The sequence below is a fragment of the Zophobas morio genome, unplaced genomic scaffold, assembly GCF_036711695.1.
Source record: "Zophobas morio isolate AGI-343-1 ecotype UQ-CSIRO unplaced genomic scaffold, CSIRO_AGI_Zmor_V1 ptg000028l, whole genome shotgun sequence".
NCBI lineage: Eukaryota > Metazoa > Arthropoda > Insecta > Coleoptera > Tenebrionidae > Zophobas > Zophobas morio.
In genome coordinates, this window is record NW_026972133.1 from 330699 (window position 1) to 347562 (window position 16864).

At 31.6% G+C, this 16864-nt stretch overlaps 1 protein-coding gene across 11 annotated transcripts in view; it reads left to right on the forward strand.

Moving 5' to 3' along the window:
- The window catches only part of Sif (still life), a 253253-nt gene that overhangs the window by 188778 nt on the left and 47611 nt on the right, over positions 1–16864 (forward strand). For all 11 annotated transcript variants that reach the window (XM_064066373.1, XM_064066374.1, XM_064066375.1 and 8 more), the window contains 2 exons: positions 6525–6804; positions 14601–14732. In XM_064066373.1, coding sequence (XP_063922443.1) covers positions 6525–6804; positions 14601–14732 — 412 coding nt within the window. The remainder of the gene's footprint in view (positions 1–6524; positions 6805–14600; positions 14733–16864) is intronic.

A 16864-nucleotide genomic window follows, 5' to 3' on the forward strand; every position in this document is an offset into this window, starting at 1 on the left:
TTCCCTAAAAATCCACAAAAGTATTCTAAAATATAGATCTCGACGTGTTAATTTCAAAAATTTTGGGTGCTTTGTTCTCATAGCAAAATTTTCGAAATATTTGGTTCAAAAATTAAAGTGTTTTTAAAATCCCAAAAATTGCCATATTTGAGGTGCGATTCTGAAAAATGACAGGAATTTTCAAAGAAACGAAGTCGAAAATATCTTCTGGATGTCGAAATCTACTAAAAAAATATCTATAGGAAAAAAGCAGCAACATTTTCGAATTGAAATTAATTTTTTCTTTAATCCCAAAATTGGCGATATTTCAGTCGTGATTCTGAAAAAATTGTAAAAATTTGCAAACAAATGAAGCCAAAAATAACTTCTATGTCGAAACCTACAACTTATTAGGAAAAAATGCACCCAGAAATGAATTTCTTACACCACAACAAATCGTTAAAAAGCGTCTCAGAAACATTCCTCCACTCATTACTCCACTCATTTCCACAAATTGTTCCCGGTTAATTAATTCCGGTGGTTGATTCTTCTCTATTTTATCATTCCAAAACGACTACGGACTTTACCGACGCGTTATTGCGGTTGACAAAAAGACAGAATTACATTAAAATGGAGTTTTGTAGGTGTTTAAAGCTTCCAGGAAACATCCACACACATTCCCACGAAATTAAAATGTCGTAGGGTTTCTCTGTCTCTATACAGCACGGTTAGTGGGTGTACATACTCCAATAACTAATCACAGCGGTTTCATGGTGGGTGTAATTGAAGCTTTTGATTGCCTTCTGCTTTTGTCCCTCGTGCGTAACTCTAACTCCTTAATAAAACTTTACCTTCTGAATTCTGTTTATTAGTTGCCGTTATCTGTTACCAACGTGATTTTCGTTGTACACCAGCTTAACGAAGAAGCACTCAGTCACCAAACGCTTTGTCCTTGTCAAAAGGATCTCGTTGAGTGTCCGCTGGCCCTCCGCAGTCCCGTTCCCGAGATAACTCCTTCCCCCCAACCTTGAACTCTTACAAAGTGTAAAAGACAAAGACGCCGCCAGCAAACATTAGTACAAACGGCCGACATTTGCCGATGCCAAATTTAATCTTACATCACAAGAAGATGTGCCGCAAAGGCGGCGATTGTGCGACGTAACACAAGGCGCGGGTCTTGCGGCTTCGCAGATCCCCATTACGTGCTAAGAGGGTAGAAGACGCACCCCATTATGTCGTATGCGTATGTTTACACGGCAAATTCTTGTCAGAATCCTGCTTATTTTGTTTTCTAATAACCGCTATTTGCTCGCTTAATCGAAGCCGGCGTGGGTAAACGCAACACGTTTCGCTAATTGCGACAACGCCATCAGGAACGGGTCGGCAACTTGGCAAGATGAAGTCATATGATAACTAAAGAACGGAATAAAATTTTGTCGCAAGTAAATGAAAATTTCTGGACAATTTCGTTACGTATTCGTTCCTGTAAGTTTTCAGTGTGAATCAGTCTATTGATATAAATGCGATTCTCCAAAAAATGACATAAAAAAGTCGAGTAGCATTACATAAAAAAAAATCAGGAAACACTGTAAGTCAAAAGAAAATTTTTATCCCGGCGCCTCCTCCATTTTTATCAAAAATTAAACTTGACGAAATGAGCCCACAATGTTTTCATTCTTTTCAGAAATTATCTCAGGATCACGAATCTGTTCTTATTTTCGTAATTTCCTTTCAAATAACGGAGAAAAACGTGGTTATAGGGAAAAAGTAACATATTTTTCACAAAACCGATCATTTATTTTCCTTCAATTCTGTGTGTGATCCGTTATCTATTTTAAATATCAAAAATATTTAAAAAATTATAATTTTTTTATATACACTATTTCTGTAAGAAGCTCCTACAGATTCTTGTAATAAATAATTTTAAAATAAATGTTTATCCCGGCGCCTCCACCATTTTTATCAAAATTTAACATTGACGAAATGAGCTCACAATGTTATCATTCTCTTCAGAAATTTTCTCAGGATCAGCAATCTGTCCCTATTTCCGCAATGTCTTTTCAAATAACGGAGAAAAATGTGTTTATAGGGAAAAAAATTCCATATTTTTCACAAACCCGTCATTTATTTACCTTCAATTTTGTGTGTGATCCGTTATCTATTTTAAATATCAAAATTTTTAAATAAATTATAATTTCTTTTAATATACACTATTCCTGAAAGAAGCTCCTACAGATTTTTGTAATAAATAATTTTAAAACAAATTTTTATCCCGGCGCTTCCACCACTTTTATCAAAAAATTAATTTTGACGAAATGAGCTCACAATGTTATCATTCTTTTCAGAAATTTTCTCAGAATCACGAATCTGTCCTTACTTTCGCGACGTTTTTTCAAATAACGGAGAAAAAAGTGTTTATAGGGAAAAAAATACCATATTTTTCACAAAACCGGTAATTTATTTTCCTTCAATTCGGTGTGTGATCCGTTATCTATTTTAAATATCAAAATATTTTAAAAAATTATTATTCCTTTTAATATACACTACTTCTGAAAGAAGCTCCTACCGATATTTGTAATAAATAATTTTAAAATAAATTTTATACCGGCGCCTCCACCATTTTTATCAAAATATTAAACTTGACGAAAAGAGCTCATAATGTTATCATTCTTTTCAGAAATCTTCTCAGGATTACGAATCTGTCCTTATTTTTGTAATGTCTTCTCAAATAACGGAGAAAAATGTGTCTATAAGGAAAAAATATACATATTTTTCACAAAACCGTCCATTTACTTTCCCCCAATTCTGTGCGTGATCCGTTATCTATTTTAAATATCAAAATATTTAAACAAATTATAATTTCTTGTAATACACACTATTTCTGAAAGAAGCTCCTACAGATTTTTGTAATAAATAATTTTAAAATAAATTTTTATCCCGGCGCTTCCACCATTTCTATCAAAAAATAAACTTGACGAAATGAGTTCACACTGTTATCATTCTTTTCAGAAATTTTCTCAGAATCACGAATCTGTCCTTACTTTCGCAACGTCTTTTCAAATAACGGAGAAAAATGTGTTTATAGGGAAAAAAATACCATATTTTTCACAAAACCGGTAATTTATTTTCCTTCAATTCGGTGTGTGATCCGTTATCTATTTTAAATATCAAAATATTTAAAAAAATTATAATTTCTTTTAATATACACTACTTCTGAAAGAAGCTCCTACCGATATTTGTAATAAATAATTTTAAAATAAATTTTTATCCCGGCGCCTCCACCATTTTTATCAAAAATTTAAACTTGACGAAATGAACACACAATGTCATCATTCTTTTCAGAAATTTTCTAAGGATCACGAATATGTCCTTCTTTTCGTAATGTCTTTTCAAATAACGGAGAAAAATATGTGTATAAGGAAAAAAATACACATATCTTTCTCAAAACCCGTCACTTATTTTCCTTCAAGTCTCTGTTTGTCCCGCTATTTAATTTAGACATCAAAATCTCCAAAGAAAATCATAATTTCTTTCAATATATACTAAGGATCACGAATATGTCCTTCTTTTCGCAATGTCTTTTCAAATAACGGAGAAAAATATGTGTATAAGGAAAAAAATACACATATCTTTCTCAAAACCCGTCACTTATTTTCCTTCAAGTCTCTGTTTGTCCCGCTATTTAATTTAGACATCAAAATCTCCAAAGAAAATCATAATTTCTTTCAATATATACTAAGGATCACGAATATGTCCTTCTTTTCGCAATGTCTTCTCAAATAACGGAGAAAAATATGTGTATAAGGAAAAAAATAAATTTCTCAAAACCCGTCACTTATTTTCCCTCAAGTCTTTGTTTGGCCCGCTATTTAATTTAGATATCAAAACCTCTAAAGAAAATCATAATTTCTTTCAATAACCACTATTTCTTAAAGGTGTTCCTCGAGATTTTTGTAATAAATAATTTTAAGCAAAATTTTTATCCCGGCGCCTCCACCATTTTTATCAAAAATTTAAACTTGACGAAATGAGCACACAATGTTATCATTCATTTCAGAAAATTTCTAAGGATCACGACTATGTCCTTCTTTTCGCAATATCTTTTCAAATAACGGAGAAAAATATGTGTATAAGGAAAAAAATACACATATCTTTCTCAAAACCCGTCACTTATTTTCCTTCAAGTCTCTGTTTGTCCCGCTATTTAATTTAGACATCAAAATCTCCAAAGAAAATCATAATTTCTTTCAATATATACTAAGGATCACGAATATGTCCTTCTTTTCGCAATGTCTTTTCAAATAACGGAGAAAAATATGTGTATAAGGAAAAAAATACACATATCTTTCTCAAAACCCGTCACTTATTTTCCTTCAAGTCTCTGTTTGTCCCGCTATTTAATTTAGACATCAAAATCTCCAAAGAAAATCATAATTTCTTTCAATATATACTAAGGATCACGAATATGTCCTTCTTTTCGCAATGTCTTCTCAAATAACGGAGAAAAATATGTGTATAAGGAAAAAAATAAATTTCTCAAAACCCGTCACTTATTTTCCCTCAAGTCTTTGTTTGGCCCGCTATTTAATTTAGATATCAAAACCTCTAAAGAAAATCATAATTTCTTTCAATAACCACTATTTCTTAAAGGTGTTCCTCGAGATTTTTGTAATAAATAATTTTAAGCAAAATTTTTATCCCGGCGCCTCCACCATTTTTATCAAAAATTTAAACTTGACGAAATGAGCACACAATGTTATCATTCATTTCAGAAAATTTCTAAGGATCACGACTATGTCCTTCTTTTCGCAATATCTTTTCAAATAACGGAGAAAAATATGTGTATAAGGAAAAAAATACACATATCTATCTCAAAACCCGTCACTTATTTTCCTTCAAGTCTCTGTTCGTCCCGCTATTTAATTTAGATATCAAAACATCTAAAGAAAATCATAATTTCTTTCAAAACACACTATTTCTGAAAGGAGTTCCTACAGATTTTTATAATAAATAATTTTAAAGCAAATTTTGATCCCGGCGCCTCCACCATTTTTATCAAAAATTTAAAATTGACGAAATGAGCACACAATGTTTTCATTCATTTCAGAAAATTTCTAAGGATCACGACTATGTCCTTCTTTTCGCAATATCTTTTCAAATAACGAAGAAAAATATGTGTATAAGGAAAAAAATACACAAATCTTTCTCAAAACCTGTCACTTATTTTCCTTCAAGTCTCTGTTTGTCCCGCTATTTAATTTAGATATCAAAACATCTAAAGAAAATCATAATTTCTTTCAAAACACACTATTTCTGAAAGGAGTTCCTACAGATTTTTATAATAAATAATTTTAAAGCAAATTTTGATCCCGGCGCCTCCACCATTTTTATCAAAAATTTAAACTTGACGAAATGAGCACACAATGTTATCATTCATTTCAGAAAATTTCTAAGGATCACGACTATGTCCTTCTTTTCGCAATGTCTTTACAAATAACGGAGAAAAATATGTGTATAAGGAAAAAAATGCACATATCTTTCTCAAAACCCGTCACTTATTTTCCTGCAAGTCTCTGTTTGTCCCGCTATTTAATTTAGATATCAAAACATCTAAAGTAAGTCATCATTTCTTACAATACACACTATTTCTGAAAGGAGTTACTACAGATTTTTGTAATAAATACTTTTAAAGCAAATTTTTATCCCGGCGCCTCCGCAATTTTTATCAAAAATTTAAACTTGACGAAATGAGAAGACAATGTTATCATTCTTTTCAGAAATTTTCTAAGGATCACGAATATATCCTTCTTTTCGCAGTGTCTTTTCAAATAAAGGAGAAAAATATTTGTATAAGGAAAAAAATACACATATCTTTCTCAAAACCCGTCACTTATTTTCCTTCAAGTCTCTGTTTGTCCCGCTATTTAATTTAGATATCAAAACATCTAAAGAAAGTCATAATTTCTTACAATACACACTATTTCTGAAAGGAGTTACTACAGATTTTTATAATAAATAATTTTAAAGCAAATTTTTATCCCGGCGCCTCCACAATTTTTATCAAAAATTTAAACTTGACGAAATGAGAAGACAATGTTATCATTCTTTTCAGAAATTTTCTAAGGATCACGAATATGTCCTTCTTTTCGCAATGTCTTTTCAAATAACCAAGAAAAATGTGTATAATGAAAAAAATACACATATCTTTCTCAAAACCAGTCACTTATTTTCCTTCAAGTCTCTGTTTGTCCCGCTATATCTAAAAAATATCATAATTTCTTTTAATACGCAGCGCTTAACTTGTCAAGTTGACGGACCCATCAGGCCCCACCTAGGCGCACGGGCCTGGGTTTGAAACCGTTCCACTTAATTAATATTCAATATCGTCCACTTCCGCGACACCTGTTCACGCCGCTAATCGCCCGTATTAACTCACCCGCCCACGCCGCCTCCGCGACAAGGGTGCTTAATCCGCATAATCGCCCCGACACCTCTAAACCCCACTAAGTCCCGCACTAAAAAGGGTCAAATTGATTCCGTTGCAGATTCCTCAGCGTGAAGAAATGGCTTCTGAGGAAGAAACACCAGATCGAGCTGGCGCGGAAGCGCGGCTGGAAGGGCTACTGGGTGTGCTTGAAGGGCACGACGCTGCTGTTCTACCCTTGCGATTCGCGCGAGGGCCGCTCGGTGGAGGCGGCGCCCAAACACCTCATCATCGTGGACGGGGCCATCATGCAACCCATCCCCGAACACCCCAAGCGGGACTACATCTTCTGCCTGAGCACGGCGTTCGGTGACGCCTACTTGTTCCAGGCGCCCTGTCAGGTAAGCACGTTTCGACCTCATCAATACTGCATCAGTCTTGCCGCAACGAGAGTCTGGCCGGGACTAATTATGGAGTTTTTGATGAAGGCACGGTCGCTGGCTCCAAATTAGTTCCTGAAAAATGCACCGGGGCTGCATATCGAAGCGCAAATTAACAACCACTGCAGAGTGGGGGACTATCAGTCGCGGGGATCTTGAATTAATTTGGGGTAATTTAGGGGCACTCGGAGATAATTTGAAACGAGACGGGGGATTTTTATGCGGAAAGGCGGGAAGTCAAAATCAGAAGCAGAAGTTGAGATGTTTGAATGCGAAATTCTGAATCAGCATCCAGAAGACGTAGCGAAACCTGGTGGTGATAAAATCGGTGTGATTTTAATATCGTCGTTCCAGCACACTAAAAATTATCTCGGGCTTGCCATTTCAGGTCTTTATCGTCTATTTATCGCCACACATAAATTTTTTAGAGCTAATGATAATACTAATAGTTTATTAGTGTTGCTGTCAGTTATCAAAAATGTACAGATTTTTGAAGTTTTTGTCAATCTACATGTTTTTTATACTGAAATTTCATCCTAAATCGAATTATTTCTTGAATCATGCCAGAATTTGAAGTAGATTTTCCTGAATTTTCTATTTTCTAAAAGTAGTCAAAAATGCTCAATTTCAAAATTGAAAAGCTGAACTTTTTGGAAAAGTTGACTGAAAATCCACAAAAAATCTGAGATACATATCTTGAAAATTGTCATATTTCAATGGTAGGAGTTTTCAAAAAAAACATGAAGCGGGAAATGACTTCTGTAGGTGGAAATCTGCAAAAAAACTCTTTAAACAATTTTCGAAACTGGTTGAAAAATGGTTGAAAATTTCCAAAGGAGTGACAAACTGAGCTTTTTGGAAAAGTTGACTAAAGATCAATAAAAATTCTAGTATATTGATCTTGACGTGTTGCTTCCAAAACTAGAGGGGGTCGAAAATTTCAAAATATTCAATTTGAAATCCAAATTTTTGAAAAATCCGAAAAATTGACATTTCAATTGGTGATTCCGGAAAATGGTAGACTCCTGCAAGTTACTAAATTCTTAAATTTTTTAAAATTTCAAAATTTCTTAAAAATTTGATAGTTAATAGTTGTTTTAGATTTCTTAAGTACACATAGTTCTTAGAGTTATTGAAGATTTTAAGTTCTTAAAGGCCTCGAAATTCATACAAAGTTATCCAAGTTTCAGAAATTCTCAAATTTCTCAAACTAAAGTTCTTACAGATGTTCCTATACTGTTCAAACTCTTTAAAATTCTACAAAATTTTAGAAGTCTTTAAATTTTTGAAATGATCAAAATTTTCAAAAAATTCTAGAAATTTTCGAAGTTCTCCAAGGTCTTAAATTTCTCAAACCTCCAGAAGTTTTTGTAAATTCCTGAGCTTCTTAAAAATCTCAAAGTTTCTAAAATTCTTAAATATTTTAAAGTTCTCAATGTTTTTAATAATTTTAATACTCTTAAAGTTTTTACACAAAAAGTACATTATTATTTTTTTAAGGATTTTCAACTTCACAAAATTTTCAAGTTTTTAATGTTTTTGAAGTTCTCAAATGTCATAAAGTATTTACACTTCTTGCACTCCTCAAAGCCCTTTTAAACTTTTCCAAAGTTTTCGAAATTTTCAAATTTTTTAAAATTTTTAAAATGATCAAGATTCTCAAAAAAAAAGTTCTCAAAGTTGTCAAAATTTTTAAATGCTTCAAATTTTATTGAACTCCTTGAAGTTCTTAAAGGCCTTCAAGTTTTGAAGTTTTGAAGTTCACAAAGATATTAAAATTCTCAAAGTTCCCAAAGGTCTCAAAATACTGAAATTTTTGAAAGTTGTAAAATTTGTCAAAGTTCTCCTTAAACTTCTTTTAGTGTTTTTCAAGTTTTCAAAGTTTTTTAAATTATTTTATTTCTCCAAATCCTCGAATTTCTCGCAGTTTCCAAGTTCTTAAATTTCTTAAAGATTTTTGTACTTGATCTTTACAGTTCTCAAATTCTCAAAGTTCTTAAAGTTTTTAAAGTTTTCGAAGTTTTTAAATTTTTGAAATGATCAAAATTTCCAAAATTCTCAATATTCGCGAAATTCTAGAAATTTTCGAAGTTGTCCAAGGTCTTAAATTTCTCAAACCTCCCGAAATTTTTGTAAATTTCTGAGCTTAAAAATCTCAAAGTTCCTAAAATTCTTAAATACTTTGAAGTTCTCAATGTTTTTAGTAATTTTAATACTCTTAATGTTTCTCAAAATTAGATATAGTTAAATTAAGAATGGCTCAGCCAATTTTCCATAAAGGTAACCTAAAATTTTCAAAATTCTCAATGTTCGCGAAATTCTCGAAATTCTCGAAATTCCCCAAATCTGCAAAAAAAGTCTTCAGCCAATTTTCGAAAATTTCTATTGGGGAGACTATTGAAAAATTGACTTTTTGAAAAAGTTGACTAAAAATCCACAAAAAAATCTGAAATATAGACTGTGACGTGCTGGTTTCAAAAATATAGCGTGTTTGTGGGGACGTTAAAGAATTTCAAAATTTCGGTTTAAAATCTAAATTTTTCAAAAATCTGAAAAGTTCACATATTTCAATTAGCGATTCTGTAAAAATGGTAGGATTAAAAAAAAATAAACTGCAAATAACTTTTGTAGGTGTAAATCTGCAAAAAAAAGTCTTTAGTTAATTTTCGAAACAGGTCGAAAAATGATCGAAAATTTCCATAGGGGAGACTATTGAAAAATTGACTTTTTTGGAAAAGTTGACTAAAAATCCACAAACAATTCTGAAATATAGACTGTGACGTGTTGGTTCCAAGAATATAGAGTTTTTATGGGGATGGGTGGAGAATTTCGAAATTTCGGTTTAAAATTTTTGAAAAATCCGAAAAATTGACAAATATTTCAACGGTGATTTTGGAAAAATGGTAGAAATTTTCAAAAAAATTAACCGAAAATTACCTATTAGATGGATGTCAACAAAAAACTCTTTCGCTAATTTTGAAGAAGTGTTGAAAATTATCGCAAATTTCCAAATTGAAATATTGAACTTTTTGGAAAAGTTAACTAAAAATCCACAAAAAATCTGGAATATATATCGTGACGTGCTAGTTCAAAATTATAAAGTGTTCATGAAAACCGGATCAAAAATTTCGAACTATTAGATTTGATATCCAAACTTTTAAAAAATCCGAAAATTTCTATAGGGGAGCCTATTGAAAAATTGATTTTTTTGGAAACGTTGAGTAAAAATCCACAAAAATTCTGAAATATAGATTGTGACGTACTGGTTCCAAGAATATAGAGTGTTTATGGGGACGGGTTGAGAATTTCGAAATTTTGGTTTGAAATCGAAATTTTTTAAAAATCAAAAAATTCAGTCGCCGATTCTGGAAAATGGTATGAATATTCAAAACAATTTGGCTGAAAAATAACTTCTGTAGGTGTAAATCTGCAAAAAAACTTTTTAAACAATTTTCGAAATTTTGTTGAATAATGATTGAAAATTTCCAAAGGATTGAAAAATTGATCTTTTTGGAAAAGTTGACTAAAAATCAACAAAAATTCTAATTGATCTTTTTAGAAAAGTTGACTAAAAATCAACAAAAATATTCTGGAATATTGATCTTGACGTGTTGCTTCCAAAAATGTAGGGTGTTTATGGGTAACGGGTCGAGAATTTCAAAATATTCGGTTTGAAATCCAAATTTTTGAAAAATCCGAAAAATTGACATTTCAATTGGTGATTCCGGAAAAATGATAGGAATTTTAAAAAAAAATTTGCTGAAATTATCTTGTGCAAAAATCTGCAACAAAAAGTCTTTAGCGAATCTTCGAAACTGGCCGAAAAATGATCGAAAATTTCCAAAGGGGAGACTATTGATAAATTGACATTTTTGGAAAAATTCACCAATAATCCCCAAAACTGCTCGTATATTGATCGTGACTTGCGGCTTCCAATAATATAGGGTGAGAGCTCCAAAATTTCAAAATATTCTGTTTGAAATTCGAATTTTTGAAAAATCAAAAAAATTGACCTTTCAATTGGCGATTCTGGAAAAATGATAGGGATTTTCAAAAAACTTAATCTGCAAAAAAAATCTTTAGCCAAATTCGAAAATGGTCGAAAAATGATTGAAAATCTCCAAGGAGAGTATTGAAAAACTGACTTTTTTGGAAAAGTGGACTAAAAATCCACAAACAATTCGGAGATATAGATCGTAAAGTGTTGGTTCTAAAAATATAGAGTGTTTATGGGTGACGGATCGAGAATTTCGAAATTTCGGTTTAAAATCTAAATTTTTAAAAAATCCGAAAAATTGACATATTTCAGTTGACGATTTTGGAAAATGGTAGGAATTTTCAACAAAATTAAGTAGAAAATAAGTTTTGTAGGTGTAAATTCTAATAAATTGATCTTGACGCGTTGCTTCCAAAAACATATAGTGTTTATGGGTGGTAATGGGTCGATAATTTCAAAATAAACGTTGTTAATGGGTGATGGGCCGAGAATTTCAAAATATTCGGTTTGAAAACCAAATTTTTGAAAAATCCGTAAAAAAGATATTTTAATTGGCGATTCCGGAAAAATGGCAGGGATTTTCAGAAAAATTAAGCTGAAAACAACTTTTGTACGTGTAAATCTGCAAAAAAAGGTCTTTAGCCAATTTTCGAAACTCGATGAAAAATTATGGAAAATCTCCAAAGGGGGGAGTAATAAAAAATTGAGTTTTTTGGAAAAGTTGACTAAAAATCTACAAAAAAATCTGAGTTATAGATCGTAACGTGCTGGTTCCAAAAATATAGAGTGCTTGTGGGGACAGGTCGAAAATTTCAAAATTTTGTTTTGAAATGTAAATTTTAGAAAAATTCGAAAAGTGGACAGATTTCAGTTGACGATTCTGGAAAATGGTAGGAATTTTCAAAAAAAAAAATAAGTGAAAATAACTTTTGTAGGTGTAAATCTGCAAAAAAAGTCTTTAGCCAATTTTCGAAACTGGTCGAAAAATGATCGAAGATCTCAAAAGGGGAGAGTATAAGTGAAAATAACTTTTGTAAGTGTAAATTTGCAAAAATAGTTTTTTGCCAATTTTCAAAACTGGTCGAAAAATGATAGAAAATCTCGAAAGGGGAGAGTATTGAAAAATTTACTTTTTTGGAAAAGTTGACTAAAAGTCCACAAAAAATTCTGAAATATAGATTGTGACGTGGTGATTCCAAAAATATAGAGTATTTATGGGTCCGGGCCGAGAATTTCGAAATTTTGGTTTGAAATCTAAATTTTAAAAAATCCGAAAAATTGACATTTTTCAGTTGACGATTCTGGAAATCGTCGGAATTTTCAAAAAAATAAGATACAAATAACTTTCGTAGGTGTAGATCTGCAAAAAAAGTCTTTAAGCAATTTTCGAAACTGGTCGAGAAATCATCGAAAATTTCCATAGGGGAGACTATTGAAAAACTGACTTTTTTTGAAAAGTTGACTAAAAGTCCACAAAAAATCCCAAGTTATAGATCGTGACGTGCTGATTCCAAAAATATAAAGTGCTTATGGGGACGGGTCGAGAATTTCGAAATTTCGATTTGAAATCTAAATTTTAAAAAAATCCGAAAAATTGACATATTTCAGTTGACGATTTTGGAAAATGGTAGGAATTTTCAACAAAATTAAGTAGAAAGTAAGTTTTGTAGCTGTAAATTTGCAAAAATAATCTTAAGCCAAGTTTCGAAAAAAAATTATCGAAAATCTTCATAGTATTGAAAAATTAACTAAAAATCCACAAAAAATTCTGAAATATAGATTGTGACGTGCTGGTTCCAAAAATATAGAATGTTTATGGGGACGGGCCGAGAATTTCGAAAATTCGGTTTGAAATCTAAATTTTTAAAAAATCCGAAAAATTGACATATTTCAGTTGACGATTCTGGAAACTTGTACGAATTTTCAAAAAAAATAAGCTGCAATTAACTTTTGTAGGTGTAAATCTTCAAAAAAACTCTTTAGGCAATTTTCGAAACTAGTCGAAAAATCATCGAAAATTTCCATAGGGGAGACTATTGAAAAATTGACTTTTTTGGAAAAGTTGAATAAAAATCCACAAAAAATTCTGAGTTATAGATCGTGACGTGCTGGTTCCAAAAATATAGACTGTTTATGGATGAGGGGTGAGAATTTCGAAATTTTTGAAAAATCCAGAAAATTAACATATTTCAATTGGCGATTCTAAAAACATGGTAGGAGCCGGAAATAACTTCTATAGGTGGGAATCTGCAACTAAAAATCTTTTGCCAATTTTCGAAACTGGTCGAAAAATGAAAATTTGCAAAAAAACTATTGATAAATTGACCTTTTTGGAAAAATGCACTAATAATCCACAAAAATACTCGCGTATTGATCGTAGCGTGCGACTTCCAAAAATATAGGGTGTGTGTGGGTGACAAGTCGAAAATTTCAAAATATTCTGTTTGAAATCCAAATTTTTTAAAAATTCGAAAGATTGACATTTCTATTGGTGATTTCGAAAAAATGGTAGTGATTTTCAAAAAAATGAAATCTAAAATGGACAAAGACTGTCAATTTTAGATTTCATTTCATTCAACTGCCACTGATCGACTTTAAAAACTTCAATACACCTTTTGCACAAGTGACAAAGACAGATTTTTTTGTGGAAATTAAAAAATACTAGTAGTATAACAAAAGTTAGAGTCAGTAGTATTCGATTACATTATAGTTATGATAAAATTTTCAATAGTTGTTGTATTATGACCTGATAAAGAAACAAAAAACACAATTTTTAAAATATGAAAAATAAAAAAAAAATCGATATACAAGTACTATGAAATTTTAGCACGAATATAATGTGTAAGATTCATGTAACAACTTCTTCAAAAATCAGAAAACTGAGTTTCTTGTACAAGAATTTTTTCAAACTATTTTCAATTTTGTTGTCGTACTACGGTTTTTAGTGACACATAAACACCGAAATCCGCTACCCCCGCCCAGTCTCCTCCCTAAATCTGTACTTGACGTTAAGAGCACCGCACTTTCTCTCGAAACTTGCGAAAATCCGACTAGTATTAATGGATTCGCTGGAAAAGTTGGGCAGCAAAAGAATAGCCATCAATATTGCAACGCTACAGACATCGAAACTTCTCATCTCGTGTGCATCCAACATTAAACAATACGCCAACTCCTCCACACAAGAGCGTTCCCAGAAGAATAAAAGTCCCCCAGAGAAGTGGTTTCAGACGAGGGCGTTCCTCCAGATAATTTATTTACGCAATAATATATCTGAAAATGTCAAAAGCACAAAGGCAGTCCTCCCATCCCGCGCTGTTCACATAACCTCGCGATTGTGAAGTGTATAGACAAACGAAACCGAAATGAGACTGTTTGTGCCGTAGATAATTGTTTAAGACAACAAAGGAATCGGTAAAGATGTTCGACACGTGGCGTTCGCTCCTAACTCGATTTTCTGCTTAATTGCGAGATTTATGGCAGTCTGGGGACCGCAAGGAAAGATAATTAGAATAAATAATAATCGCGAAAAAGTTTATGAATATTCATCTGCGAGGTGTTTTTCGGCTTCGCCCAAGAGACTGCATTACCTCAAAAAGGCATGTTTTGCATTGAAACCCTTTGTAATTTCCCTTTGTTTAAAGAGCGCCCCTGGGTAGACGACGCGTCGTACGTTCCATTTATAATTGGCCTGAGTGTCGCTTTAGCGTCACTCTATCAATATTTAACGCGCTGGATTTTTAATTTTTTTGTTATTTTAAAGGTGGAGTTGGAGAACTGGGTGAACAGCATACACAGCGCTTGTGCTGCGGCATTCGCAAGACATCGAGGTAAAACCGGGACCCTCCATCTCCTCCAAGAGGAGATCTTCCGGTTGGAGAAAGCCATAGAGACCGTAAGTGATTTATTTCTAAACAGGGATTATAATCCACATTTGTAAAGAAACACATATTGGCGTCGATTTTTCGGAATGCCGAACGACGCTCCGGGAACGTTTTCTATTTATTCAGCAGCTCAGATTTGGAATTTATACACGACACCGGTATAGAGCTGCCACCTTTTCAGGAGATTTAGTCGCTTTCGTAATCTGAAAAAGCTTTCAGTCACATGTTTTGTCAGTCGCGTGATTTGAATAGATACGGGGAAGAATTAACCAGATATTGGAAGTTTCTTCTTTTCAGAGCGAAAGCGGAATAACAATTGACGCGCAAAAATCGCGCTACTTAGGACGAAACCGCTTAAGGCGGTATCACTCGGACACTTTTCATCCCATTTGAAATGTACTGTAAAAAGGAGAGAAATTGACTTAGGGCGATATTTTTTTCTTAACAATCCTTATTAGACATATTTTGTCCCCCTTATATTAAAATTTGATTTTCAGTTTTGTTTTCTGTGCAAAAAAAAAAACTAAAATGACGACATTTACACTGCTGTTACAACGTACACTTTGTAGTGCGAAAAAAATTAAAAAAGAAGTGTCTACAACAAATTTTCAGGCTTTCACTTTTCAATTCCATGATTTTCCACCTTTAAAATTTTTCAATTTGCAGTTTTTGGATTTCCAGTCTTCCAATTTTTCAATTTCTTTAATTTTCAATATTTTGATTTTACAATACATATTTCTTTTTTTTTTCACTTTTTCGAATTTTAAGTTTTTCAATTTTTAATCTTTCGATTTTTCAAATTTTCGTTTCTTCAAATTTTCATGTTTGATTTTCACTTTTGACATTTTTCAAGTTTTCATCATACACTTTTTCGTTTTTTTATTTTTGATTTTTCAAGTTTACAGTTTCTTGACTTCTAAATTTTTCAATTTTTCAATTAGCAATTTTTTAATTTTGCAATTTTTCGATATTAGTTTCTCATTTTTCGATTTTTCACATTCTCAATTTTTAATTTTTGTCATTTTCAATTTTTCGTTTCCTCAAATTTTCAAGTTCTCGATTTTTATTTTTCATTTCCCCGATTTTTCTAATTTTCATTTTCTCGATTTTATGTCACAAATTTTCATTTTTTCAATTCCTTTATTTTTTGTTGTTTCTTTCGATTTTTCAATTTTTCGTTTCTTTAAGTTTTCGAATTTTCAGTTTCTCAATTTTTCATTTCCACAATTTTTCATGTTCCAGATTTTTATTTCCTCGATTTATATCACAATTGTCCGTTTTTTCATTTCCTACATTTTCTGAGTTTTTTTTTCGATTTTACAATTTTTTATTTGTTCAATTTTTCAAATTTTCAGGCTTTGAATTTTCAGTTCATCCATTTTTCATTTTTAAATTTTTCACTTTGCAGATTTTGGATTTCCAGTCTTCCGATTTTCCAATTTCTTTAATTTTAAATATTTCTATTTCATGATACAAATTTCTTTTTTTTTTTATTTTTCACTTTTCCGATTCTTAAGATTTTTCAAGTTTTCATTTTGTAATTATTCGTTTTTTATTTTTGATTTTTCAATTTTACAATTTCTCGACTTCCAAAATTTTCAATTTTTCGTTGCTTCAATTTTTCGGTTTGCATCAGTTTTTCCATTTGGCAATTTTTCAATATTACAGATTTTCATTTTTTGATTTCTCAGAGTATTAATTTTTAATTTTTCCCTTTTCCAATTTTTTGTTTCCGATCTTTATTTTTCATTTTCCCAATTTTTTAATTTTCGCTTTTTCGATTTTATATCACAATTTTCCTTTTTTTGATTTCCTTTATTATTTGTTGTTTCTTTCGATTTTTCAATTTTTCGTTTCTTCAATTTTTCGAATTTTCAGTTTCTCAATTTTCGTTTCCACAATTTTTCATGTCCCCGATTTTTATTTTTCAGTGTGGCGAATTTTTAATTTTTATTTTCTCGTTTATATCACAATTGTCCGTTTTTTCATTTCTTTTATTTTGTATGTTTTTGTTTCAATTTTACAATTTTCCATTTGTTCAATTTTTCAAATTTTCAGGCTTTGAATTTTCACTTCATCCATTTTTCAATTTTAAATTTTTCACTTTGCAGTTTTTGGATTTCCAGCCTTCCGATTTTCCAAT